The sequence below is a fragment of the Pisolithus orientalis genome (assembly GCF_024613125.1).
Source record: "Pisolithus orientalis strain OTSU chromosome Unknown F5J12scaffold_14, whole genome shotgun sequence".
Taxonomy (NCBI): Eukaryota; Fungi; Basidiomycota; class Agaricomycetes; order Boletales; family Pisolithaceae; genus Pisolithus; species Pisolithus orientalis.
Genome location: NW_026260795.1, coordinates 723,883 through 749,706, shown reverse-complemented (window position 1 = coordinate 749,706; position 25,824 = coordinate 723,883). Strand labels below are relative to the sequence as shown.

Sequence of the window (25,824 nt, the reverse complement as noted above, 5' to 3'; positions counted from 1 at the left end):
AGTACCCTTCGCCTTCCGCAAAGGGACCGTGCGCCTTCTTCCACATCCGAACGATGGCGGGGTGGGTCTGTAAGGGCCTAGGCTTTTCATTTCGAGGACGTCACGTGACCGGCAATGAAGATCTCATTGCGAACGAATCTGATTAATTCTTGCAACTAATCTCAGGTGGACACCATTCCACCGTCCTCTGGATCATCCAGCAGACATGGAGGGCAGGGTAATCACAAGGTCGCCCAGCACATTTTCCGCATCGGCACTTCGTGAGAAATTGACACACCTAAGCTACCTCTCCACTACGCCCAGTTGTCTCACTTCATGCTTCCATCGAGTTGCGTAATAGTCTATAACTCGGAAAGATCATTGCTAAAGGCATCTTTCACTCACTACAGCTTTGTGCCTGCCAAGATACCGCGAAAACGCAGGTTGCAAACGTTGGCAGTTGCTGTTTGGTCCACAGTAATTATAATTTCCGTCTCCCTGTTTTTGTATCTCTGGTGCGCCCCTTCCTGATTACTTTGTTGACTAAAGACTAGTTACGAGCTAAAAAAATGAACATAGTTCGATACCCGCCCTCTGGCCTTTGATCGCAGTATATCTCATCTGGATGTCATGGATAGATAAGAGTCCCTGAACATGGCACAAGGCTGAGCCCATGGTTCCGCTTCCCTGAAATTATGGCGGTACTTTGCTGAATACTATCCTGCATCGTGCGCAGTACTTTTCTGGTGTCCGGTGTTTGTGTTGCTGATGCCTTCTGTATGCTCGCAGACTCTTGAAAGTGAGTGCTTCCCTCTAAAGCTGGAGTAGTAGTGACCGGTGCTTCTCACGCAAGGAATGTGATCTTCCCCCCGATCGCCCATACGTATTCGGGTATCACCCTCATGGTCAGTGTTGCCTTTACCGACTCTAGATCAGCGCTTTTGATGAACAAATGCAGGAATTATCGGAATGTAAGAAGGTCGCCTAAGTTAATCAGAAGTACGCTGTTTTACCGAAATCACTTTCTAGGGGTGCTCTTGCTACCTTTGCAACCGAAGGTATATACTTGGAATCAAAGTTTGGTTCACTCTGACAATCATCCGGGTTAGCCACCGGGTTCTCCGCGGCTTTCCCGGGTATCCGGCCGCATCTTCTCACCCTTACTAACAATTTCGATGTTCCGGTGTACCGAGAGATTCTTGCGGCCCTCGGAATTAGCAGTGTTTCCAAGCAGTCCTGCTCGAACATTCTGAAACGTGGACCAGGGGAGGCAATCACCATTGTCGTAGGTGGCGCAGCCGAGAGTTTGAGTGCACGTCCAGGTACCGCAGATCTCACTCTGAGACGGAGGTACGTCCTTCAACCCTCCCGCTGTACCTTCTTTTGACTTGCCACCCTTCAGACTTGGATTCATCAAGGTTGCTATCCAGCACGGGTATTCTGTCTCTGCCCGAGTTTAGGCCAATAGACGTTGACACGAACCTCTTTCCCCCGTAGCGCTGACCTTGTTCCTGTATTTTCTTTTGGAGAAAACGACGTATGGACTTTATGACTTCTGTTTGCTCCTCGCCTCACCGTGATTTTCTAGATATACCAGCAGATGGCCAATGAAAGAGGCACCACGATCTACGCCCTGCAGAAGAGGTTCCAGAAGATGTTTGGGTTTACCCTACCGCTCTTCCATGGAAGGGGGCTCATGAATTGTACCATATTTTTCCGAGGTCGCGTCTTACGATCGATAGCTGATGTATAACGTAGACAACTTGGGGTTGCTCCCCTACCGCCGCAGAATTGTGTCTGTCAGTGAGTCTACAGTTTGCATACCCATCTTCTTTCCTCTCTTATCCCCTTTTAAGTCGGCTGCCCTATTCATATCGAAAAGTGCGAGAAACCCAGCCTAGAGGAAGTGACACGAGTACAAACGAAATATATTGAGGAAATCACCAGGTGTGTAACCTCCAAATTTTCGTGCAGCACCATCGATCGAGCTCCTCTTTGCCTAGAATATGGAACACGTATAAAGACGAGTTTGCAAAAACGCGAAAGAGGGAACTCAGCATTATTGATTAGGACAATACAACCTTGGCACGTAACAGTTATTTTCTTCAAGTTTAACATTAGCGTACGTAGGTAGTAAGCGTAACGAAGCGGACTCTATACAATCGACATCACAACTAGTATTATTGTAGTGTCTCAGCCATTGAAGTTGGAATGTATTCATATGGATGGATCACGCTTGAATATGGAAGAAATTGTAGATAGGCTGCAACATGTCGAAAGCCATCAGACACCAAAGGAGAATGCATGAGCTTCGCCATGCTCGTCCCGGCGAATACTACAGACACGTGAATAGGATTGGTTTTGCACCTGGGGCAAAGCGCCCGCCCGTCTGTAGATATGGTCCTAGATCTCTTCGTCATCAAAGTCGATCTCTTCAGCAGGAAAGTCTCCAATTTTAACTCTGTCTGGGCGTACGAAAACGCCATAATTTGGACGACAGGCGAAATATCGTTCCCCTTGAACACTTTCGAATGCGAATGAGCATTTGTACAGCTGGAGAGGCGTGTCCACTCACGATCCGTCATTGCGACCGATCGGCTCATCATACTCCACACCGACCCAGACACCGGTCTTAGCGAACTTTGTGGGTCCGACAAAACGCACCGTGCCGCGCTTGTGCAAACCTTCCTCAGTAGACTCGACTTCGCATCGCGCACCGATTGGGATGTTTACTTGTGGCGCAGGTGAAGATGATTCGGACGGCGGGGCAAAGCGACCCATCTTGTGTTGTTGCTTGTAGGCAAGGACGGTGTCTGAAGCATGTCAGTGTATGGCAAAGCCTCGCGAGGCAGCACCTAAACCTGTTCTTTTGGCGTAAGCTTCCTCGCTAAGTTCAAACTTTTCAACATTAGAGGTATCGGACAGCTGCCCAGTGAAGGACGTCGAAGGGTTGGTGTCTATAACCTGCAGGGAAGGAACAACGTGTCAATCCTGCGAGAACGGTGCACCTGGACGGCCAGATTACCTTGAGGGTCTGCAAGTTCGACAGGCTATAATACCCAAGCTGCTTGGAATCATCGGTAAGCTGCGCGATCGTCTGGCCATCGTTGTTTTCGACCACGATCTTCTGATTCTGCACTGGGATGCCCGTGATGAGCTCGAGCTTTGCCTGTGTTGCGATGCTAGATGATCAAGTACATCATCATGCGTGTACCTCAAACAGGTACCTTGAGCTGTTCGACAGTGATGTGGAGATCGAAACGCCGCTCCGAGCGCGTATCCGGGGATTCCACAAAGACGTTCACGATGGTCGACATGTTCTGGGAAAAAGGGAGGCGGGCAAGCTTGGCCCCTTCCTCCGTACATGTCGGGTTACTATATTTGTGGTCATAGCTAACATCCAACATGCTCTCAGGATGTGCCAGACCTCGTCTTTTGCGAGCTCGGTTGTGTCTGGACAAAGCGTTCCTCAGTGGCTCTTCGATAGAGGTGGGCCTGAGGACTTGCACAACATGCATGACCTCCTCTGATATGTACTATGTTCACCGATAGTCTCTCCAAGCGGCCTTCAGAAACCCATCTTCCCCGTTTCACATACCCCCAGGCGAAACAGGCCCGGCATCACCAGACGACCCTCCACCGTCTTGTGAAACCAACCGCTTTGATCTCCAACAGGACACTGACCCACATGGCGCGTTGCCCGCGGAACGTGCTGAAAAGGCACGGGAGGCTCTGATATCCATGGGGTGCGACGCAGATACTCTGTGGGAACAAAGTATTGTCTGGGGATATCATGATGCATTCAGGCAAGAGCTTCCTCTGGAGCTTCCTTAGGCTTTTGCTGACAGTCCGACGATACAAAAGGCATGTCAACAATGCTCATTACTGTAAGAACGGTCTCTTAGCAGTATGAGGATTAGTTCTGAAGTTCCCAAACGAACACAGTGCGCTTCATTGAGTCGGTGAGTCTATAATCTATCCTTCGTACCTCGGCGACCATGGGGATTACTTGGATGGAATAGGGTCGTATGCAATGGGCCATGAAGTTAGGGGATATCCTCGGCGGAAGGGAACGTGTCGACGCGATGCTTGCGGGGAAAGGCGTATCCCTCATCCTGAAGTCCATTAATATCAACTTCAGAAAACCAGTCACTTTTCCCGACACGGTATCTGCGATTTCTCTACCGTGAATTGGGATCCATCCCACTGAACCATGTTGCAGCTACTTGTCGGTCACAAGGCCATAGTGTCGTCAAGCCGCACTCAATTCCTGCTGAATGCTGTCCTATACTCGTACGCACAACAAAAAGTGGTGGCGGATGCTGAGGGTGTTATTGTCTGGTACGATTACGACCGACTGAAGAAGTGCGATCCGGGTGATGTTGTCTGGAGGGCTCTCAGAGATGGCATGGGGGCTGAATACAGGGAAGGTATCGGACGTCCATCCCGTCGGTTAGTCTAGATACGGTATTATGTGCACTGCCCCAGTACACAGTGGAAGGTTCACGAAAGGATGTTGTGGCGTGGCTGGACGCGCGGCCTCTGCAGTCGCCTTACAAAAGCTGAAAACGAGTGGAAACCAATGATCTGCCTGACACTCTCCCAACCAAACCAGCGTGATGGCTGATCCCAGTGGTGCACCACCTCAGCCCGGTCCCAATGATACCGCAACCGCTATTCTGCGTCCCAAGAAATCGTACGTATCCGAATACTCGAGGCGAACTAGTCGGCTGATGTGACCGAACCTCCACGAAATCCAGCCCAAATCGTCTCATAGTAGATGAAGCAACGTCAGATGATAACTCGGGTAGGTCAACCATAGTGCTTTTCGTGGTCCTCATTAATGCGATCGCAGTTGCTACCCTCAACCCGGCAACCATGGAGTTGCTCTCCTTATTCCGAGGCGACACCATCATCGTCAGGTGCGTGAGTGCACAACTGGTGTGCCTTCCCCTGACTTGACCTTCCATATCATCATTAGAGGAAAGAAACGGCATGATACCGTCCTGATCTGCCTGAGTTCTGACGATGTCGAGGAGGGCCGCATTCAGATGAACAAGGTAGCTCGTAATAACCTGCGCGTGAAACTCGGAGATCTTGTCAACGTGCACCAATGTCTTGACATCAAGTATGGCAAGAGGATACATGTCCTACCATTCGACGATTCCATCGAAGGTCTCAGTGGGAACTTGTTCGACGTCTACCTGAAGCCTTACTTCCTTGAGGGTGCGTCAAGGCCAAATTCCATACAACTTCCAAGTGCTAACTAAGTACCAGCATACCGCCCCGTCCGCAAGGGCGATACATTCCTTGTGCGAGGCGGCATGCGACCGGTCGAATTCAAGGTCATTGAGACCGACCCTGCAGAATATTGCATCGTAGCCCAAGATACCGTTATCCATACCGGTGGGCAGCATCGCCCGTCCCATGTATTGGGTTGTTGACATCTCAATCTCAATTAGAGGGAGACCCCGTGAAACGCGAAGATGAGGAGGCAAACCTCGCGGATGTTGGTTACGACGATATCGGTGGATGTCGCAAACAGATGGCTCAGATTCGTGAACTCGTGGAACTGCCTCTTCGACACCCACAACTCTTCAAAGCCATCGGTATCAAGCCTCCACGGGGTATCTTGATGTACGGTCCTCCAGGCACAGGCAAAACACTCATAGCTAGGGCCGTGGCCAATGAGACGGGCGCATTCTTCTTCCTGATTAATGGCCCTGAGATTATGAGTAAAATGGCTGGAGAAAGTGAAAGCAATCTACGAAAAGCTTTTGAAGAAGCTGAGAAGAACTCGCCTGCAATCATCTTCATTGATGAGATTGATTCTATAGCTCCAAAGCGTGAAAAGGTAAGGCTAGTATTACTGTACCTTTCTTCTCCTTTTGACTGCCTTCTAGACCAATGGCGAGGTCGAACGTCGTGTCGTATCCCAACTTCTTACTCTAATGGACGGTCTTAAGGCCCGTTCTAACGTTGTAGTGATGGCTGCCACTAACCGTCCGAACTCCATCGACCCCGCTCTTCGACGTTTTGGGCGTTTTGACCGTGAGATCGACATCGGTATCCCAGACCCAACAGGCCGGTTGGAAATTCTACGTATCCATACTAAGAACATGAAGCTAGCGGATGATGTGGATCTAGAACAGGTGCGTCTTGTCACACAACGTTAGGAGAGTGCTTTATTTTGATGGGTGTTTAGATTGCCGCTGACACTCATGGCTATGTCGGGTCCGACATCGCATCTTTGTGCTCGGAGGCGGCAATGCAGCAAATACGTGAAAAGATGGATCTTCATCGACCTTGATGAGGATACCATAGATGCAGAGGTGCTTGACTCGCTAGGCGTCACGATGGACAACTTCCGTTTCGCTCTTGGCACATCCAATCCCTCTGCCTTACGCGAGACCGCTGTGGAGGTACCCACCGTCACCTGGGACGACATCGGAGGTCTGGAGAAAGTCAAGAAAGAGCTTGCAGGAGACTGTCCAATATCCTGTCGAACATCCCGAGAAGTTCCTCAAATATGGCATGTCACCATCAAAGGGTGTGCTATTCTATGGCCCACCGGGAACTGGTAAAACGCTGCTGGCAAAGGCCATTGCGAACGAATGCAATGCCAACTTCATCAGCATCAAAGGGCCTGAGTTGCTCACGATGTGGTTTGGTGAATCCGAGGCGAACGTCCGTGACGTTTTCGACAAGGCTCGCGCCGCTGCCCCTTGTGTTATGTTCTTCGACGAGCTTGATTCCATTGCCAAAGCTCGTGGTGGTTCTTTGGGAGATGCGGGAGGAGCAGGTGACCGAGTACTTAACCAGCTGCTCACTGAGATGGATGGAATGAATACGAAGAAGAACGTCTTCATCATTGGCGCCACAAACCGACCTGACCAGATTGACCCTGCGTTACTTCGTCCAGGACGGCTTGATCAACTCATCTACATCCCTTTGCCTGATGAGGTCTCGCGTCTGGCGATCCTGAAGGCTGCTCTGAGGAAGTCGCCGATTGCTGATGATGTTGACCTTACCTATCTTGCGAAGTCGACACACGGATTTTCCGGAGCTGACCTTACAGAAATATGCCAACGTGCTGCGAAGCTCGCCATCCGCGAGAGCATCGAGGCGGATATTCAGAGGCAACGTGAGAAGAGGGAAGAGGATGACGACAACAAGATGGAAGAGGACGCAGAGGAAGATCCTGTACCCGAGATCACCAAAGAGCACTTCGAAGACGCAATGAAATTCGCCCGTCGCTCTGTCTCGGACCAGGATATCAGGCGGTACGAGATGTTTGCTCAGGTAAGCCACGCTGGACCGGGTAAATTCTGGTGTGCGACCTTAACTTTAACCTTGCAGAATCTACAACAATCTCGCGGGTTTGGTATGAACTTCCGCTTCCCTGACGCACCAGAGAGCAGTGGGGCCGGGGCCGGATCGGCTGGCAACGCTGGTTTCCAGGAAGAGGCGGAGGATGACTTGTACGCGTAATGCATTGCTATGCTCGCATGCCGCGACGTTTGTCGTGGTTTCTGGCTTTGAAATTCTTGTATATTTCCACTCCTCGAGGGGGTACTGTACTAGACATCGCCATCAGGGTTTGATATGATTTCGAAATTCTACATTTTGTATCATAGGAAAAGCAGTAATATTGCACACTCATTCCTAGTTCCATATCCCCGAACTCCTGGGCCCAATGAGTCGATCACTGGTTAAGTCATCCCAATATTGCATGTACCGTATCCTAGTAGTATCCAACGAAAGGCTTGCGACCACAAGGGCATCTCCTACGTAATTGTGCCAGGGAACTCTGGCTTATCTACCCCAATGATTGTGTTACGCATCACCAAGTTTTCACTTTAACATGAAGTAAAACCATGCAAGATGGTATTACCTGAGTGTTGGCTCTACGGCACCGATCCTGACGTACTTTTTTGGGGTCAGGTTCCAAGGCCAAACAGTGTTCTACTCCCCCGGGAAGCTTATAAAGAACAAGAAACTTGCCGCGTTCAGCAAAGCGGATGCGGACCACCTTCTCTCGCCGAATAATAACCCATCCGAATCGCACCACTCCCAACTGTTTCCGTATCCCACCTACCTCGAGTATCCTTCAGAGTAATGCAGTAGAAGAATTTCAATACACGTCGCAGTGCCCAAATAAGCTTGTCTTGTTTAGTACTCTTGCTGGTCAGCCTACTTGTATCAAATTTATTTGGACATTGTTCGATGGATACCCACCGGTTCTCCGTATCACTGGAATGTGCATCAACCCTCCGCGGCTTCAACGCGCTACATGGGGGGATGGTATATGGTAGTGATGGATTCACTGGATGGTTACGTGCAACTGTATGATATCGTTGTTGACCCGCCTTGATTGGTTACGTGGTAAAGGCTATGTTCACGGTGACATTCGTAGTACCAGCATTATGGGGTCGCGATTTGACATGACAAAGTTCATGTCAATTGATTTTGGCTGGAGGGGCGCGGTATCCCCTCAGCGTGAACAGAGAAATCTAGCGTCCTGCCGGCGCAGTCGACGGGGTTCTCATCGAGGCTCAGCATGCTGTGGACATACTGAATCATATAATCGCGAGTTTCGAGAAGGAAAGCAAGCGTCGAGAGCATGTTCAGATACGGAGGAAGAATGCAGACCAGCAAAAACCAATTATCCGCGGCTGACTGAGTCCGAGGTTCGACGGGTAGTGCTAATTAGTTCGGAGCTATATGAGTATGACTTACATACAATAGGGGCTCTGTGACCCAAAGCTAGGTGCGGTGTGCAATGAGCATGAACAACGAAGGCTGGGGGAATAGGACAGGCAAGTTCGCTTCCTGACCCAATGGCTCGCCCCTCTGATGCTATTGACATCCCAGGTAGGTGTTCACCAAGAAGTGATTGAACGTAGACGAGCGAAGGGAGGCTAACTGTGTTATCGTCATGAAGGGATCCAGCACGTACACCGTGGCATGACCTGTGAAATTTTGAAAGATGCAACTATGTAACAGTGACCGTGATGACAGTCCAGTGCGAGGTGCGGCTTACATACGTCTCCTCCCTACGTTCTGCACAATTCCACACCAGTAGAACCACATCAATGAACAGATCGTCGGCCTCGAGTTCTTTCTTGAAGGAGACGCCGGACACCCGCACTTGAATAGATGTATTCATTCCTTTCTCGACTTTCGTCTCCCCATACATGATGAAATGCATATTCGATGTTGCAGTCCATGAGTCTCTGAAGAACGACTGATGCTGCACCTTTCACTGTCACTGCTGGAAGAACCTCCATCCCTGGTCCACCCGTCGTACAACTTTGAAGTCAAGTAGATCCGCTTGAGCGGCGTATGATCTTTAGACATTAAAATCTCCCATGTAAAATTATGGGGATCTATTATGTCACATCCATAAAAAAGGTGCATGCTGTCCGTCCCCGACGGCCCTATGCTCTAGTTTTGGCAAATACAGGGTAATATGGTCGTCAGGAAAACAACAAAATACTTTCGGTACTTTTCCCCCCCTACCGCTGTAATGATAAGCAGCGAGTGGATCTCTCCACATGGCTTAGGCCGTGCGAATTTTGCTAGGTTTTGTCTTGATGTCATGATGCTATGCACATACCTGAGAGGTGCCGAGTAACTCCCTCCTTCACAAATGTCGCAAATTCCGCCCCTTCTCGGTGATGGCCATGGCCGATACCGCGTTCACATAGTGGGGAACAGCGGTCGGTGCCTCGACCACAAGCGCTTGCCTAATTGCTAACGTGTTGTAATATTGTCAGGCGCGGGCAAGGTGAGAAGCGCCCGCTGCCCAATAGCTTTCTTTGATTACATATCCTCCTGGTCAGTCCACACTGGGTGTGGAGCTCGCCTCCATCCTTGGTGTGCCGTACATCCCGCTCGACCCTCTCTTCTGGAACCCGAACTGGACTCCAAGCACTCCAGAGGAATTCCAGGTCAAAGTTTTAAGACGCCTCATGGAAGATGAGAGAGGCTGGGTGGTCGACGGTAACTACGGATCCAGACTCGGGGACCTCGTTACGGAGAGAAGAACAGACATCGTGTGTATGTATGCAAGTGTTATTGGTCCTACGGCTGCATAGAACGCCTGCTCCAATGACTTTTGCAGGGTTGGATCCGCCGTTCATGCTATATTTTGCCCGTCTCGTCGTACGTACGCTGCAGAGGTTGTTCGGCCTCAAGGACAATTGTGCACCTGGGTGCAGCGAGACCCTAGCACATATTTTCCTATCGAAAGAGGAGAGTATCCTGTACTGGGCGATTGCCCACCATTCAGTCGTGCGTCGCCGAGAAAGCGAGAATCTGCAGAGGTGGGGGGTTCACGTGGGAGGGAACATGAGGCGTATCGGAGGTTGGGGAACAGTGCTCAAGCTGTGGAAACAGGCGGTTGTGGACATGGTCAAAGGAATGTAATAGTCCACGTCGATAGCTGCATTGGCGGCTCATAACAATATTAGCAGCGCTCGAGATACTTATGTAGTGTGCTGCAACTTACTCTCGAAAAGGGGTCCCTTTGCAGCTTGGGGTAACCGACTCGTGTGTTACTCAACAGGCTGCACTGAATTTATACCCTAGTAGCGTAGTCAGCTTATCCAATCCAATCCAGTAAACAAGGGTCTATGGCATAGTACATACCAGCATCCTATAGCTTTTCCCATCTGCACTACCAAGCCTTGTTTTCATGCAATCTGTGGAGGCGGTGGAGAAGGAGACGAGGACCGATTGATAATGAAATCAGTCTGTGCTTCAGCTCGTGAGCCAACTTACAGGTACTTCCTCGTCTTTAGCCACAGAAGTGGGAGCGGGCGCTGCTGGAGGGGGAGACGGTATGATGGAGGCGGAGGCAGGGCGGGGATACTGGCTCAGGCCCAGGTTCGGGGATAGAAACAGGCACAAGTCCTATTTGTGGGCGGGTGCCAAACGGAGGGAGAGGGGGAGGGGGAGGCTAGGTCAAGACGCGTGAGTGAAAAAGACAAGAAAAGAAAAACGACAGGATTAGACACAGGCCGGAGGCGGAGGCGCCGCCTCTACCTCTGGCTCGCTGGCCAATACGGAAACAGCAGTTCCTACCGCCGCGCCTCCGATAACCACTGAACCTACACGGGAACCAAACAGTCTAGAAAATGCTGTGGGAGCAGGTGATTTCCAAGAGGCAGCCTTGCTCCGTTGTTCCTCCTCCTCTGCTTGCCTCGTCGCTAGAGCCGGGCGCGCACTCCAGGTAAACTTTTTAGGCCCTCCGGAGGGTGCACTCCTCACAACGGATGCCGCTTGTGCCTCTTGGGCCCGGCCTTCGAACGGGTTTTTGAGCTTTCCAGGGGAAAGCTTGATTGGAATATACGACGTCTCCTGGGAGAAAGGCACAAAAGTTGCAAACAAGGGTCTGAATCCTCTTCCGTAAACTTCGTCGGAAGGTTTGATGAGGCAAGGGCAGCATATATGTCTATGACAAGGTAGTCAATTTTGCTGTGCAAATTACGAACAGGAACTGGATCATTACTAAAGGGCCGGTTCCAAATCAGTTGATATTGTAGGAGGGCGAGAAGAAGCCGGAGGAGGAAACGGAGGTGCGGCGGGAGTGTCTTCTCATGTACCGGCAGGTGCCCTTGTTGCTGCGATAGTCTTGGAGGTAATTGGTATCGTCGTATAGACAGTGGGACGGGGAGCCCTCGGGACCGCAGGCTTTAGTGCCGGTGTTGTAGCTGCTGGTCTAGGTGCCAGCGATTGAAAGGGAGCAACAGAAGGGTTTGGCGAAGGAGGCGCCTTCCGCATTGCTGCTATATCCGGCCCAACAACTGGCGTGTAGTTTTTCCCAACAGGTGCGATCGGTTCAAATTCGCGCGCCTGCTTATCGTGAGTAAAATACAAGGCACCGGGAGCCGCTTCGAACCGCTTCATAATCACCAGTGGAGCAACGTCCACCTCCGAAGGAATATCAGAATGACGTAGAGGAAATTGCAACGACAGACCTCGTAACGAGCATTGACGACGACGTGAGGTTCTCGTAGGAGGCTGACTACAGAACTTGAATGCGTAAGGAAGAGACCTTTCTTCGTCTCTGGAACGCCATCACCACACCAGTTGATCTGAACGAATTCGACCAATCGGTTCTAAGACGACGGTGCGGATGACGGACAAAATAACTCCAAGTGTCCGTTGGATCACTGGCATTAGGGTCAATAGCCCTTGCGAGTGCATAATGAATCCTTCGGAATGCGTCAGCTTAACTCTACTGTGCGATGGGCAGTTTGCTTACCTGCCATTGGAGAATTCCTTGACCAGTTCCCCGAGCCCGCCATCGCCGGTAGATTGAACTCTTAAATTTCCACCTCTGTCGTATGTCAAAAGTGCCCAATCGATGTCCTTTCCAGCGACGATCTTCTGATACACGTCGCTGATTTCTCTGCTAGACTAGTTCACTTACAAAGATATCGGTCCCGCATACCCCACATACAACCTTGGTTCAATAAGTTGAACTGGGATAAAATACCTGGAGGTCAACTTGAACACTGTCTTCCACAACAGAAACTGCACTCAGGTTGTGTTTTTTGTCACAAGCTTCTCCATTCAATGGGGTGCATACCCGGACCCCACCAGCAACAGAGGCTGAGTTCAGGGCAGAGTCTTGTCATATGACGAAGCTGCCCCAAACTCAGTCCTGTGGCTGCACCCAGATGGCACCCAAGCTTGGCAAGTGGGAAGCCAATGCAAAGTGCAGAAGTTCGTCGTACTATCTCTTACTTAGTAGCACCTTGGGTGTACTGACCTCGAGGTCGAAATTCATGTTGCAATTCGGCATTCCGCCGAAAGCACTTGCCCCTTTGGGTGTATGATTGTCCAGTTTCTGCGGTGAAAATATAGTTGCCGCTAAGCTTTGTCATCGCAACCTCGCAGTGAGCGGTGAGCACAGAGTACTGAAGCACTGACGTCCGCCGCTTGCTGCCACTCTCAGCGATGGCAAGGCCAATTTCGACTGGGTTCAAGACAGGCCTTGCCTTTTGGTTGTCTAGCCAGGCACCTGTGGTATACGGGCACAAGCATGAAGGGAACCTCACCGAGGAAGAACTACACGCTCCGATAGATTCTATCTTATGGATGCACATGGCCCTCCAGGCTGCTGTCTGGGGAATTATCTTTCCAATCGGTATGGTCTTTGGTCTTAGTCGAAGCCGATGGCACGTCCCTACCCAGGTGCGCACCTTTCCCTGGCCGGCTAACGAGCTTCGTCGTTTCATCATGTCTCATACAGAGCATCGGGTTTGCCTTGAGCTTAGGTGGTATCTTCCTTGGGCACGCTCATGGGGGTCGCCAATTCCGCCACTCCATGCACGGATCTATTGGCTCATGGATCGTTGTTCCAATATTCACACAGCTCATCCTCGGCATCTACCTCAAACTTCACATACACCAAGAGACGCTTAGACCGTACGCCGTGCGTGCGCATGGAATCCTTGGACGCTTATGGCCCATATTAGGTTGGGTGCAAAGCTTGTTCGGAGTCATCGTTCTCAGGGACTTGTGTGGCCCAAATGGTGCCGGTCAGTGTGCGGCACATTACATCATGGTGAGTATCGACAGTTACGACTTAAGAGTGTGCCGACACCCCAGGCTCAGGGAAGCGCCTTCATCGGATACGGAATCATTCTTTCTTTGGTGCATGTTCTGGGCGAAAACTGGGTCCGCAGAAGCGGGAAGAGTCCCGAGTGGTGGGATTCATGGGTGATTATGCTCTGGGTCCGTTTTCTGCTAACCCTTAGTCGTTTCATCCCGTTTTGACGTTCTTCAGGGCATTGTAAATACTTTCACCGAGCATTGGGGCGGTGCATGGTCCGTGAAAGATTTACAACATACGTACGTTGCACGCTCCTGAGCGTGTCCAAGCCTTTTGACTCTCCAGGCTTTCTCTAGCGTACTGGGAGTTCTTTGGTGGACTGGTGGCGCTTTGGGCATATTCCTTTCCCGGAACAACCAGGTAAATCCATGTCTGGTTCCGATCCTAACCCAATCACTCATTGAACTCGCAGAGAAATGTCATTCCGGCGCTAATGTCCGTGCTTCTCCTCCCGAAGTTGTGGTAATCCTGACTAGTTCCGCAGCATCATACTTACAGGTTGGGCTATGTCTGATCACATCCAAGCTCTCATGCTCTCTACCAAAGTGAGTTTGTTTATTGCTAAAACTATGGCACTCGATTGATTCAGGGCCCAGGTTCATGCGGTCTTTGGTTATACTCTCATTCTCGCTGGAGTCACTCGTATGATAGAAATCTGTTTCTTACCTGCCACTCTTCACACCGCAGGGTCATTGGAAGACAATGATAGTGAACATACTCTGTCACCATCGCAAGGTGTTGTCACGTCACAGATAATAGCAGCTCGAGCTTTCCGCCATTTGCCACCTTTCGTAAGTCGCAGTCACTAGCCATGAACTATGGATTGCTTTAACAATCGCGTTACTAGTTGCTTGTTGCTTCTGGGTATGCGCGTTTTTGACTTGTAGATGAGACACGGTTGTTAATAATAAAACCAGGTTCCTGTTCATGTCTGCCACAGACGAAGAACTCGAAGTAGCAGACGACACAGGCCTGGATCATGTTACGTACATTCTTGGCATGTACAGGTGAGTACTGGGCATGCTTGTCGTTTCCACTTCTCTGACAATCATCAGCATTGCATTTTTGCTGTATCTTTTTACACAGTTCCTCTTCCACCTGTACGTGACGACGGGCCAAAACGCCAACTCAATACAGGCGGGAAGAGATATAATCTTCTCAGCCCCTCCAAACGATGGGATTGAGCTCACGAGTCCACGGGACGCCTCCAAATGGTATTCCCGGGTCCCTCGAGAGGAGCGTCCAGTGCATGTGATTGGGGAGGTCGATGACTGACCTTATTGATGAGAAATATACCATTCTGTTGACCTCAGCTTGTGCATTTGCGCGTACGGTAATTACTTATTAGTGGAGATTTCCCCCTTTGTATTTCAATGTGTTTCTTTTTTTGCGGATTTAATTTGGCTTCAAAGATCATCGGACACAAAATGCCTGGCTGAGTGATGGCTGATGTTTTCACCCGAAATTTTGAACGGTCAGAGTGGCTACTGCACAATCAACGTTCACGGCGGCGCAATTATTGTGTAGCTTCACGGTAGTGGCTTGGGGCCGTGCCTGCTATTACATGAATTGTACTATGTAAGTGCGCCAGTTATTAGGTCGGAGCACTCGGTTAATTCGGATGCCGCAGTTGTGCCGCAGTGACGCAAGTGCTGGAAGCAACGAAGTTCCCCACACTGAACAGGGGTAAGCTGCAATTCCAACCAGTTCTTACAACACCCATGTCATCCCGTAAATCTGCCCTCTTACTTGGAGCAACCGGCGCTGTGGGGAAGAAGCTCCTAGCAGAACTTCTTGCGCATGACGAATGGTGCAAAATTGGGGAATACGGGAGACGAGTGACGGCACTCGAGAACCTCCCTCCTGGTCAACGAGAGGGCAGACTGGAGCAGAAAGTGATCGACTTCGAGAACATCGAGACAGCTGGGTTAAAAAATGGCCAGTGGGACGTCGTTTTTGTCACGCTCGGTACGACGCGTGCACAGGCAGGGAGCGCGGAAATGTTTGAAAAAATCGATAGAGAGTGTGTAATCTTTCAAAACCAGATTAACATTGACTTCGAACCTTTTTGTTGAACGAATTTCTTCTACTTGTTATCACAGATACGTCGTCAACGCATGTCGAGCTGCCAAGTCCGATAATCCTGCACTCCAACAAAGACTCGTGTATCTTTCTGTAAGCTGGCCACTTACCCGCCCTATTGTCCATTAGAAATCACACACCCTTCTTCAACAGTCTAGTGGAGCCAGTGCAACTTCCCCATTCCTCTACCCCAAATCCAAGGGTTTAACTGAGCTTGCGCTCGCTCGGCTTGGGTATTCAGACACTATAGTCTTTCGTCCGGGCTTGCTGAGAGGTGCAGAACGTCCTCAAAGGAGAATTGGTGAGACACTCTTGGGGTATGTCGTTTTATTCTTTCGAGTCAGGTGATGGTTGCCCACATGTCAATTTCCCAAGTTACCTGACAGACGCACTCTCCCATGTAATTGCGGACCTCGAGATCTGGGTATGTTATCTTTTTTTTGGCGTTATACTGCCTTGGCGTAGGATTTTCTGACAATACAAACATCCCATACTTTCCACACAGATCCCAGTGTTGGCTAGGTCCATTGTAAACGCTGGACGACTCGGGTCTTCTGGCTTGCCTCCTGAGGTCGGTGCAAGCAAGGCAGGGGAAGAGGGTGCTAAGTTCACACTTCTGGGTAACAAAGGGGCCAACATTTTGGGTCGAATTTAATGAATCTGATAGTACCAGAACTTGCTATTGATGTATGATAATTGAGGAACCCTCACGTAGCAACGTGGTTGATACGACAACCAGGGGGTGTAGGGCCTGATTGACTGAGCTTCCGTCACCTCCATGTCGGCACACACATCCCGGGGGGAACGGCCCCGCCTATTATACGATAATACAAGAGACGCTCATGGGTAGTAGCTGTGATGAAAAGCGACGAGTACGAAAGTAGTGGGTAAAGTAAGCGTAGATAGCGGGTATTGCATACATAACAGAGGTCAGAAGCTCAGGATGAGAAACGAAAAAAAAGGGTAGACCAAGGATCGTAATCATTAATGAGGGACTCGTTCGAAATTTTAAGTTACCGAGTTGACCAGCAGCCTCAGTCGCAACCACTCCTAAGTTCCAATCGCCCGTGGAAACCGCAGAACCCGACACCTTTCAATCTGCTGCAGGCAGGAAGCTCCCCTCTTCGTCCCCTTCCTTCATCTTGTAGGCCGGTAAAGTGCTCGCGGAGTAATGTTTCGAGCTTGTTGCCTGCGACAACCTGCGGAGGACCGAACTCGCCCTACTAACAAACGAGCGCGCGCCATCATCATGATAGGTTAGACGCCCACGGGCAGAACTTGGTCTCTCCGGCGCCACCTCGGTTCGGTCGTACAAGATCATTGGGGTGCAAGGGCCTGGATCAGAGTTTGAAAAACTTGTAATCAGGTTGCTCCGTGTTTTGTGATACGAGCGAATATTTGGTGACTGGTAAGTGCGTTGTGGCTGTGATGCTGGTGATGTGGCACGCATTGGCAGCGAACGGTTGTTCGAAGCAGAAATCTCAGATAGGGGTAGACCAGGAGGCACAGATTTCGGTACCGGGTGGCCTGGGAGTAGATCAATGAGACAAAGGATATTTAAAGTAAAAGCTGAAGGAACGTACGCTTTGGGAGCCATTTTCGTAGGGGCCTGACGAACTCGTTGGAGACATTGCCCATGTCGAGGAAGGAGTGTCCATGTAGATTGTCTGGCAGCGCTGGTACAGGCGGCTGACTTGCAGATGGAACCGCATTGGACGGTGCACGAAGATTTCTCGGTAGCCGTAGACTTGCGTTGGAGAGGGTGCGACTTCGCAACCGTGCGGCGGAAACGCGCGAGAGACGGCTCTGCGCATCGGAACGCTTGCTCCGTGTAGATTTTCCGGACTTGGCAGACCTGATGGATTTGGAATCTGAATTGTTTGTACTTGGGATTGTTGGGCTGAGGAGGACCGCTTTGGAGGCAACGGCAGTAGCGGTGACGCCAACCAGCTGTCCAATGTCGGTGGTGACAGTGAGATCCTCGAGTGTTTGAGTGTTGTCAATGTCGGACTGGTCAGCGCCTTCCTCCGATTCGTTGCCTGTATCATTCTTTTCTTCCCATTCGTTGTCCGCATCGCTCTTTCCCTCAGACTCGTTGTCCGCGTCGCTCTTTTCCTCAGACTCGTTGTCCCTATCATGATTTCCCACCGACTCGTTGTCCATATCACTCATCTCCTGCAGCTCGTTGTCTGTGTCGTTTATTTCCTTCAACTCGTTCTGTGTGTCAGTGTTTCTCTCCAGTTCATTGTATGTTTCAGTCCTCTCCTGTTTAACGTTGTTCGCTGCCCTCAAAGCATCGAGTTCGGCGGCAACTGTTTCTGCTTCCTTCCACGCTTCTTCGAGCTCGTCTTCAAGGTCACGTATTCTCGTTAATGCGTGCTTCAGTTCTCCAGCCTGCCGTTCGCACGCCTTGTTGAGCTTGCGCAAAGCAAGGCTGAGCGCCGAAGACCAATGCCTATTTTGCAGTGAAGACAACTGTGTCTGTTGATCCATTGCTTGCAGGATGGTAGACATCTGGGTATCGCAGGATGCAATGGAAGTAGCGAGTTGTGTTACTAAACTGCCCATCGCGTTATCTTTGTCATATTCGCATCCGTTGGGAAGTGAAGCCACCATGGAGTTCAGAGCTTGCATAAGCATCGTTCGACGGCCAACCTCGAAGCGCCATTTCCCCTGCGCCTCAAGACGTTGGCTATCCAGACGTTGCTCCGCTTCCATAATATCTGTATCGAGAACCTGTAAGGAGAGGAGGCGGATGAACGATTCTCCTGCACTAAGACGGATTGCTCTGGAGACTATTTCTTGAAGCTCTGATGATGTGAACGTCCACTGGGCGGATTCCAGAGAAAGACTCTTCCAAGGGATAGGAACGGGTTCGAATTTGATCACAGGGGGTGGTGGGAGAGGTGGTGGGACAAGGAATGACCCTACAAAAGTCTTTGGTGCGGTAGAGGACTGAGCCGGAAGGTTTCGCAGTGTCGAATCTGGCAATGGGGAAGGTGGTAATGAGGGTATCTGTACGGCAGCGTCTACCATACGAGAGGTGATGCTGATGGATGGATCGACGGAAGCCGGGGGTATCTCGCGAGCAGGCGATGTGGGTCTGCTCAGGACGCTGGGCGAAGGGAGAGTCGATGTTGGTGAGGAGCTGCCGTCAGCTGGGCTACCGGGACCGGGGATAACCACATCGACCGAGTATCTCGGATGGGTGCCTACTCTTGGGCCATATGGAACACGAACGGGCCTGTCCCGCAGGGGTGGCGTTGGTCTTCGCGAAGTGTGCTCTTCCTGGACGACCCTTTCCATCGCAGGGGTTGACGGGGAGATATGCTGGAGATTGGCAAAACAGCCAGAAGGGTCTCCCAGTCGATGCACAAATAGCACGACTTCGGGCGCTCATAACTTAGGTTACAAGTCCACACACCCACCCGGCTGGTCACGGAACCAGTGCAAAGCTCCTGCATCGCAAATTTGATTACGCTCAGCTTATCACCATTCAGCACCCTTTCGACAACAGGTCTACTAATCAAACTCTTATGGCCTGCCCTCCAAGTTCAGGTGCGGTCAACCCCGCGGAAGCGAATCCGGACCGTCGGACTCACCCATGACTCACCATCATGATGAGCGCCGCTGCAGTGTAGTAACAGCCCTCCAAAGCAATGATGAAAAGGTATATGTCCGCTTTTGATAATCTAACCAACCGTTTCAAATTGGTACTACCCATATCACTGCCGCAGGTAGCTGTGAGCACTCCCATCATATCTTGGTATCGTCAGTCTTCTCTCACACCATGTAGTTCAAACTCCAGAACCCAGCAATTTCGTCATCTCCACAGGTCAGACTGGCACTCAGAGTTCTGGACATTGGTTACGACGGTTAGATGGAACATGTAGGGATGCCTGTGAATCCTTGGAACCAGGGCCAAAAAAGTAAATGACCGAAGTTGTTTTTACCAATATTCGAGAACGTCTGGAAGCACTCCCACGGCGCTGGTAATATTTCACGAACACGCTAGAGCTCCGAAAATATTTTTCTTTGGGTTTCATCTAGGAGACTGATAGGTACTTTACCCAGCCATGCACTCCGCGCTTTTTGTCCATATCGTCGTACCCTTTCCTCGTGGTTACCATCCTCGATTCCTTATCTATGTCGTTCTGGGACGAACAAAAAGGGCGGTCGCTCTGACACCTTTTTAGCGTACTTGGGAGGACGGGGAGATGGGCGCCGTACTTAGTACATCCGTACCGCCTGCTAACAGTCAGAGGCATCAGACTTACGTCACGTCATGCCCCCAAACTTATCTGCAAATCCCAAGGCAGCATAACAGCAATGGCCCGGTCTCTAAGCTGGGCGAGCCAAAAAGTCACTGAACCTGAATCCCACATATACCCGTTGACTAATGAACCAATCCCCCCACACCCCTCCCAGCTAGTTGGTGGGCGACTTTTGTATACAGTAATCCTGGCATCTTTACATCGAATGTTCACAATTGGATTCACGAATGACCAAATCCTCCGGATTCTCCGGATGTCAAATTTACAGCATGCCGCTTTTGCGTTGGTACAACTTACGGATCCATCAAATATCTTGGTGGTTACTTGGTGTGTACTGCATATCATCGTCGCCCCCGCGATCTCTTTGCAGAGCGCTACTATACATCGCGTCATAAATCTAGACTTGCTCAATTCTGGTCGTCACACCCCCTAACGCCGACTGCGAAGCTATGAGGACCTATTAACCGGATGAGTTTGTTAATCGTTTCCTGGGGCGAAGAAGCATACCGCTGATGGGGTTAGGCCCAACTCCCGCAAAGTTTTGTTGAAATCAGTGCGAGAAAATGTTTTCCTAGGGGGTACAGTGTCGGAAGGGGTGTTCAAGGGATATGTAAAACAATGTACGCATACCTCGGGAATTGCTGCATAAAGCTGACTGTTTCCACACTCACGGAAAGTGTTTGCGCAGCAACGAACTCAGCGACGTCGTATAAAGCTGTCAGGGGTCCATCAATGTCAATTTTAGACTGATTTACATCGGACGCACTGGAGTCACTGGGTAGCGTCGTAGTGTATGGAGTACCTCCACTGGCCAAACGAATCTGCAGCCGCGTATCTTTAAAATCCTTACCAGCTACACCACTAGACGATGATGCCGCTGTAGCTGGTGAGGGTGTAGAATTGCTGGTCCCAGACTGGCTGTCGACTATGGGCTTGCCTTCACGTAGAGCCCTCTCACGAGCAGCTTTCTCTGCCCGTGCTTTTTTGTCGGCTTCAATTTGGGCCTTGATTGCAGCTTTTGCTTTCGCATCCTCCGCCTTTTCTAATAGTTGCGTGAAAAATTGTGCACGATGCTGGGCCACTTGGAACCTACCCTTCCGTTTTTGCTCAGCCTCCTTAATCATCTCTTTGGCCTTGATCTCTTCTTTGATTTTGTTGAGATCCTACGCGTGTGTAGTTGGTTAGTGCGTTGATTCGCCAAGCGGCATTAACAATTCAATGACGGACCTTGCCCTGTTTTCGTCTAATCACTTCGTTTGCTTTCGCTTCCTCCTGGTCCTTGGCAGCACGTTTCGCGGCAAGCTTTTTCCGCAACTCTTCCAACTTTGCCTTCTTTTCTTCTTCAGTTAGAGGCTTGATCTGCGGTAAGAATCGCAGAAGTCAGCATTCACTATAACAGTGACTCCTAAATAATCGTGTCACCTCTTCCGTAGACTCCTCGAACTGGTCATGGCCACTCTTCTCAGCATGGTAATTAGCTAAAGCAGTATTTTTGAACGTCTTCCCACACACTGAGCATTTTATGCTCTATCGTTGGTCCATACCGCGTTCGACGACATGTCATTAGGTAGATCATTGCTCGTTGAAGTCGTATACGTACCTTTGCTTCGACATCCCCTGCAGTAGCAGCGGCAGAGACCACCCCTTTCTTCCCGATGAGGTGGCGTAGAGCCTCAGCGTCATCGTCATCGCCATCTGCATCCATAGCCGAGGTAGACTGAGCTGCATTCCAAGACGGCAAAGAATTTCCCGCTGGAGTGCTGGCATCGGATATTGGCTCGCCCTCGTGCTCAAGGAGATGGTCCATAGCTGGTTGCAGACCACGGTGGCTGGTGGCACGCAACGCCCCTGCACCCGTTCAGATTTCCAAAGTAACCAACCGATAGCCCAAAGTTACGCATATGGGTCGATATGGACACAAAGTTGCCGCGGGTCGAATGATGTTGTTATCCATCCATGATCAGATTTAAAGGCACAGTTGTAATCAAAGGAGCTTACAATCGACGCGCGATGGGTCAAAGCCCATGCTTATAAGTGTGTCTCGATCACTCGTCATCTCTGGTGAAGGTAGGATTGATATTGGCCCCCAGGCAGCTTGGAAGTACTTTCAAAGTGCCTTCGTGTTATACGGTAGGCTTGAGATACAAGTGGCGTCACGGGAGCCTAATGACAATAGGCGTGCTGCTATATTAGGAACATATTCCGAAGAACATGAACAAACTAGCATGTATGTAAGGCTAGTGAATATCGACCAGTGTAAGACCGCCCTTAAGGCGGTCGACCAAAGATTATTCTCGTCGTAGAATCTATGGTATTGGCCAGACGGCATGGAGGGAGGAAATTTTTACGGTGTTCCATGCCCGGACTATTCACAACCTTCCAGCTTCAAAGCTGATGACACTGGCAGTGGCAGAAGTATATCTAGCATGTACAGACACCCTCTTTGAAATCCCTCTGAAGCGCGGATAATTATTCCATGTCCTGCTGCCACGTCGTAGCGAACGCCGCCCATTTCGACAGGAGGCTATTTGTAAGGATCTCCACATTGAGGGTCTTTGGAACACGTAAAACAAAAAAAGCATGCTCCGTAGATGACGAGGTACTTATACCATCTCGGTAGAGAAACGTGCGCAGATGAATCCGCATGCCGAATGAATGTGTCCCACCTGGACACCTCGCAATAACATAAATATGGGTTCGAGCTTTCACTGATCAGTCAAATTTCACGAAACGATTTTCAAATTGTCGCGAACGCGCGACGTGGCAGTGGCCAGAAACGAAGGCAGACGTACTCACTGTAGGCGTGGGCACACTATTAGGCTTCAATTCGTAGGCCACTTATGTGGATGCATATGTCAAGTTGGCACGAGAATGCTAGTTAGATGACACGAAGGCCTGAGGAGTTAGGGCAACATATCCCACCCTCGAGGAAAGGAAGCGAAGCATCCGAACTCACTTTGGTTAAGACCAAACCACTGTTCGATAGGAAGTGTCATTTAGTTGCGCGAACGTTAAGTTTAATGCAGCTGAGAGTAACCCATACAATAAGCACGGCATACTTCTGGTATAATTAGTGGAACCCGTCCGCTTAAAATCCGGGCCTAAGGTTCTCCATAAATCTCGAGTACAAGTAAAAGGAGAGAGTATTTACAAAAACGAAAATCCAATCTGCTCATGGACAACATTAAAACAGACGATAAGGAACATATTGAAGCTGACTACATGCCATGAATTCGAAATGCATGCTGCAAACTCAAGTCAAAAGTTTGGAGTTCGCATTGCAAGCGCAGTGGCGACGAGGAAATCTACCATAAATCGGCCAGGCTGTAATGAAATGAACATGAGCAGAATAAACTACTAATGCATCGAGTCATCCTACTGGATTAATGCGGAGCTCTCCGTCCTTTGACACGGCCATCATTGTTATGCGATATGTCGCCACAACAACTCCCTTCGTATCTGAACACTGTGAACGTCAACATTCGTGTCATCGTACAAGCGTAATCACGGACACACCTGCATCTCGTTGCGTAGCAAGCCAGCGTTCGACTTCCAGCGGTATGTCCGGCCATCGGGCCCCTTGAAGGAGCGGTCCCCCCTGCTTGGTAGTTGAAACTGAGCCTGTCGGGGAGTGGAAAGCATGGTGATGACGATGTGTCCAGGTGCATAGTCCGTTGTACATTGAGCAAGGCAAGGCGAACTGACATGGCAAACGGCGATTCCAGTCTGGCCGCCTGCATGCAACCCGAATTGCCATTGATTGGAGGTACGAGACCCTCTAAGATAGTATCTATCACAGGCCCACACACATGGACCATGTTCAGCTGCGACTATGAACAATCAACGTGGAAGGGACGCACAAAATTGTGGCTCGATCATCTGCCTTGATTACCTTGTCATCACCAAGCAGACCCCCAACCCTGTATACATGGAAGGAAGAGTGATTAGTTGCACTTATCATTGGCCGTGCTAGGCTCTGGCGAGGTCAGACCAGAGGTTTAATAAACCTTGGGCCACGAAAGCGCACACTGCAGACATGTACACGAAATTGGAAGAGATCTTGCCTTTATGTGTAACAAGGGCAGTGTGAAATCATTAATGCGGGCGTATCATAGTTCGTACTATTCATGGCGTTTGAACGTTCCAAGATTGCTGCCGGGTATCGGGAATCGAGATTTTAATGGTCGCCTTTGTCTAAAGGTGGACAGTAGGATCCTTACGAAGTTGGGAAAGTACTTCTGGAGGCGTTTGCCGAACACGTAGCCCTCCGATGCAGCGGGCGCCAATCAGTAGGCCAACTTCTCGTCAAGAGACTATGTATCCGACAGGACGGCGGGGGGCGTATAAACCGCCCTCGACAAATGAGAGAGCCAGAAACACCCTGTAGACTCCAAAACCTAGTGCGTAGAGCTGCCGCTGGTAGGAAGAAGGATCAGGCGAATTAGAAGAGTGCCGGGGCACATGAACCGGGCATACTAACTCGTTTGCATCAGAATTGCGATAACCAATATATTGGAATACATCACGAGGTGGCGGTCGTTTACCACCATCCTACAATGCAAAGCACGAAGACAGCATTCCTACCTCACCGGCACCATTGATTGGGTGGGTACAGTGTACTAGTGTCTTAAGGGTTGATGACATAATCATCGCGACAAGTCGGAATAATGCTCTTATTCCCACGATGGTTTGCTTGTCGTTCAAGGACGCCGGGACTGCTGGTTCTGTCTACAAAATATCGCAATGGCGTCCAGGATTGCACTGAATACGTTCAAGGCATCTGGTTTGTTCGTTTACACTCACTGATACGTTTTTCACTCACGGCCAGCGAAGCCCGTACACGCGCAGTGCCCACTGTCGCCCGCGCTGTCAATGCGTGCGTTTCCTCAAGTCGAAAGCCGTGTTAGTTAATTGACCATCTCACCTCCAGCCGTGTCATGAGCACGTCAAATCCCCCTCCTTCCGAGCGTGCTTCGGAAATCATAAATTCCCTCCCGTCCTCCCCCAACCTCATCACCAAGACTGGCACTGCCATCCTCGGTACTGGCCTTCTTGCTACGGCCATCTCCCAAGAACTCTATGTCGTAAATGAGGAAACTGTGGTTGCGGCAGGGACATTTATTCTCCTTGCTTACCTTGCCAGGGTATGTGGCTCCGTCAAATACACTGTCACACTCATAACCGTTCGTTTAGCTCATCCGTGAACCCTACCGTGACTGGGCCAACGGCCACATTGAACGTGTCAAGACCGCTTTGGAGAACTCGCGTGCCGAACATACCCAAGCTGTAAAAGACCGCATCAACTCTGTTGAACAGATGAAGGACGTTGTGTCGCTAACGCACGGTCTCTTTGCCGTTTCGAAGGTCCGGGCATGGACTCTCAGCATTTTGGATCTGACGTGTGACTTTGCATATGTAGGAAACTGCCGAGTTGGAGGCAGGAGCCTTCGTCCAGCGTCAAAAGGTTGCACTGGCTTCTGAGCTCAAGGCCGTTCTGGACAGTTGGGTGCGGTACGAGCAACAGCTGAAGGAGAGCGAGCAGGCTGAGCTTGCAAAAACCATCATTGCAAGGGTCACGTCTGATCTTACGGACGAGAAGATGCAGAAGGAGATATTGGCCAACGCTGTGGCAGAGCTTGAGCGTAAGTTCGATCATACTGCAAGTATCTCACAAATCACGTCTGACGGTGGACGACAACAGAACTTGTGAAAAGCAAAGCGATTTAGGGAGGTCGTGGCTAGCTAGATTACCATTACCGATAGAAAACGTAGCACGACGTGCCCTTTTTTATCGTACTTGTTTGGCTTGAATACTAAGATGGTCGCATGTCCAAACAAATCCAAACAGTCCTTGCCGCGATG

At 50.3% G+C, this 25,824-nt stretch overlaps 12 protein-coding genes across 12 annotated transcripts; 7 read left to right on the top strand and 5 right to left on the bottom strand.

The window, feature by feature from the left end:
• Nucleotides 1-205: 205 nt before the first annotated feature.
• Nucleotides 206-2,049, top strand: F5J12DRAFT_905694 (diacylglycerol acyltransferase-domain-containing protein; the record flags this gene model as incomplete). Its single annotated transcript, XM_051748692.1, has 12 exons — nt 206-260; nt 283-328; nt 390-494; nt 559-623; nt 650-714; nt 833-884; nt 1,089-1,329; nt 1,477-1,516; nt 1,568-1,682; nt 1,738-1,782; nt 1,836-1,926; nt 1,983-2,049. 12 exons carry the CDS (start codon nt 206-208, stop codon nt 2,047-2,049), a joined length of 987 nt encoding a protein of 328 aa, XP_051600042.1.
• Nucleotides 2,050-2,382: 333 nt separating this feature from the next.
• Nucleotides 2,383-3,296, bottom strand: F5J12DRAFT_720821 (CAP Gly-rich domain-containing protein; the record flags this gene model as incomplete). Its single annotated transcript, XM_051741263.1, has 5 exons — nt 2,383-2,503; nt 2,555-2,792; nt 2,841-2,943; nt 3,005-3,148; nt 3,207-3,296. 5 exons carry the CDS (start codon nt 3,294-3,296, stop codon nt 2,383-2,385), a joined length of 696 nt encoding a protein of 231 aa, XP_051600041.1.
• Nucleotides 3,297-3,343: 47 nt separating this feature from the next.
• On the top strand, nt 3,344-4,441 carry F5J12DRAFT_905692 (uncharacterized protein; the record flags this gene model as incomplete). The annotated part of the gene is made up of 4 exons (XM_051748691.1): nt 3,344-3,350; nt 3,542-3,759; nt 4,002-4,145; nt 4,202-4,441. The coding sequence occupies 4 exons, from the start codon at nt 3,344-3,346 to the stop codon at nt 4,439-4,441; spliced, it is 609 nt and encodes a 202-aa protein (XP_051600040.1).
• Nucleotides 4,442-4,507: 66 nt separating this feature from the next.
• Nucleotides 4,508-7,762, top strand: F5J12DRAFT_832184 (P-loop containing nucleoside triphosphate hydrolase protein). Its single transcript, XM_051745770.1, has 11 exons — nt 4,508-4,675; nt 4,740-4,786; nt 4,835-4,901; nt 4,961-5,205; nt 5,257-5,385; nt 5,442-5,833; nt 5,883-6,131; nt 6,185-6,260; nt 6,304-6,410; nt 6,454-7,281; nt 7,339-7,762. Exons 1-11 carry the CDS (start codon nt 4,599-4,601, stop codon nt 7,468-7,470), a joined length of 2,349 nt encoding a protein of 782 aa, XP_051600039.1. The 5' UTR covers nt 4,508-4,598; the 3' UTR covers nt 7,471-7,762.
• A 1,697-nt stretch (nt 7,763-9,459) lies between these two features.
• On the top strand, nt 9,460-10,621 carry F5J12DRAFT_832176 (uncharacterized protein). Its single transcript, XM_051745769.1, has 4 exons — nt 9,460-9,701; nt 9,759-9,769; nt 9,825-10,041; nt 10,106-10,621. The coding sequence occupies exons 1-4, from the start codon at nt 9,632-9,634 to the stop codon at nt 10,408-10,410; spliced, it is 603 nt and encodes a 200-aa protein (XP_051600038.1). The 5' UTR covers nt 9,460-9,631; the 3' UTR covers nt 10,411-10,621.
• Nucleotides 10,622-11,580: 959 nt separating this feature from the next.
• On the bottom strand, nt 11,581-12,405 carry F5J12DRAFT_720879 (uncharacterized protein; the record flags this gene model as incomplete). The annotated part of the gene is made up of 4 exons (XM_051741265.1): nt 11,581-11,916; nt 11,964-12,104; nt 12,131-12,200; nt 12,251-12,405. Coding segments are annotated over 4 exons (702 nt in total), but the record flags the coding sequence as incomplete, so codon positions are not given.
• Nucleotides 12,406-12,863: 458 nt separating this feature from the next.
• F5J12DRAFT_768915 (uncharacterized protein) lies at nt 12,864-15,025 on the top strand. The gene is made up of 11 exons (XM_051742225.1): nt 12,864-13,185; nt 13,244-13,558; nt 13,609-13,728; nt 13,781-13,845; nt 13,903-13,966; nt 14,019-14,041; nt 14,091-14,151; nt 14,203-14,397; nt 14,454-14,470; nt 14,524-14,613; nt 14,662-15,025. The coding sequence occupies exons 1-11, from the start codon at nt 12,949-12,951 to the stop codon at nt 14,879-14,881; spliced, it is 1,407 nt and encodes a 468-aa protein (XP_051600036.1). The 5' UTR covers nt 12,864-12,948; the 3' UTR covers nt 14,882-15,025.
• Nucleotides 15,026-15,327: 302 nt separating this feature from the next.
• Nucleotides 15,328-16,343, top strand: F5J12DRAFT_782911 (uncharacterized protein; the record flags this gene model as incomplete). Its single annotated transcript, XM_051742783.1, has 5 exons — nt 15,328-15,629; nt 15,709-15,781; nt 15,842-16,005; nt 16,064-16,112; nt 16,194-16,343. 5 exons carry the CDS (start codon nt 15,328-15,330, stop codon nt 16,341-16,343), a joined length of 738 nt encoding a protein of 245 aa, XP_051600035.1.
• A 4,074-nt stretch (nt 16,344-20,417) lies between these two features.
• Nucleotides 20,418-22,157, bottom strand: F5J12DRAFT_102797 (ubiquitin-related domain-containing protein). The gene is made up of 8 exons (XM_051737971.1): nt 21,961-22,157; nt 21,563-21,810; nt 21,385-21,489; nt 21,190-21,321; nt 21,056-21,125; nt 20,729-21,004; nt 20,593-20,677; nt 20,418-20,533 (listed from the first exon to the last, which is right to left on the bottom strand). Exons 1-8 carry the CDS (start codon nt 22,016-22,018, stop codon nt 20,440-20,442), a joined length of 1,068 nt encoding a protein of 355 aa, XP_051600034.1. The 5' UTR covers nt 22,019-22,157; the 3' UTR covers nt 20,418-20,439.
• Nucleotides 22,158-23,206: 1,049 nt separating this feature from the next.
• On the bottom strand, nt 23,207-24,050 carry F5J12DRAFT_102705 (uncharacterized protein). Its single transcript, XM_051737970.1, has 4 exons — nt 23,823-24,050; nt 23,479-23,752; nt 23,342-23,428; nt 23,207-23,286 (listed from the first exon to the last, which is right to left on the bottom strand). Exons 1-4 carry the CDS (start codon nt 23,921-23,923, stop codon nt 23,221-23,223), a joined length of 528 nt encoding a protein of 175 aa, XP_051600033.1. The 5' UTR covers nt 23,924-24,050; the 3' UTR covers nt 23,207-23,220.
• F5J12DRAFT_102704 (uncharacterized protein) lies at nt 24,051-24,587 on the bottom strand. The gene is made up of 2 exons (XM_051737969.1): nt 24,443-24,587; nt 24,051-24,378 (listed from the first exon to the last, which is right to left on the bottom strand). The coding sequence occupies exons 1-2, from the start codon at nt 24,510-24,512 to the stop codon at nt 24,179-24,181; spliced, it is 270 nt and encodes an 89-aa protein (XP_051600032.1). The 5' UTR covers nt 24,513-24,587; the 3' UTR covers nt 24,051-24,178.
• A 35-nt stretch (nt 24,588-24,622) lies between these two features.
• F5J12DRAFT_832133 (ATP4, subunit B of the stator stalk of mitochondrial F1F0 ATP synthase) lies at nt 24,623-25,798 on the top strand. Its single transcript, XM_051745768.1, has 6 exons — nt 24,623-24,745; nt 24,796-24,838; nt 24,893-25,106; nt 25,156-25,326; nt 25,382-25,604; nt 25,664-25,798. The coding sequence occupies exons 1-6, from the start codon at nt 24,706-24,708 to the stop codon at nt 25,687-25,689; spliced, it is 717 nt and encodes a 238-aa protein (XP_051600031.1). The 5' UTR covers nt 24,623-24,705; the 3' UTR covers nt 25,690-25,798.
• The last annotated feature ends 26 nt before the right edge of the window (nt 25,799-25,824 follow it).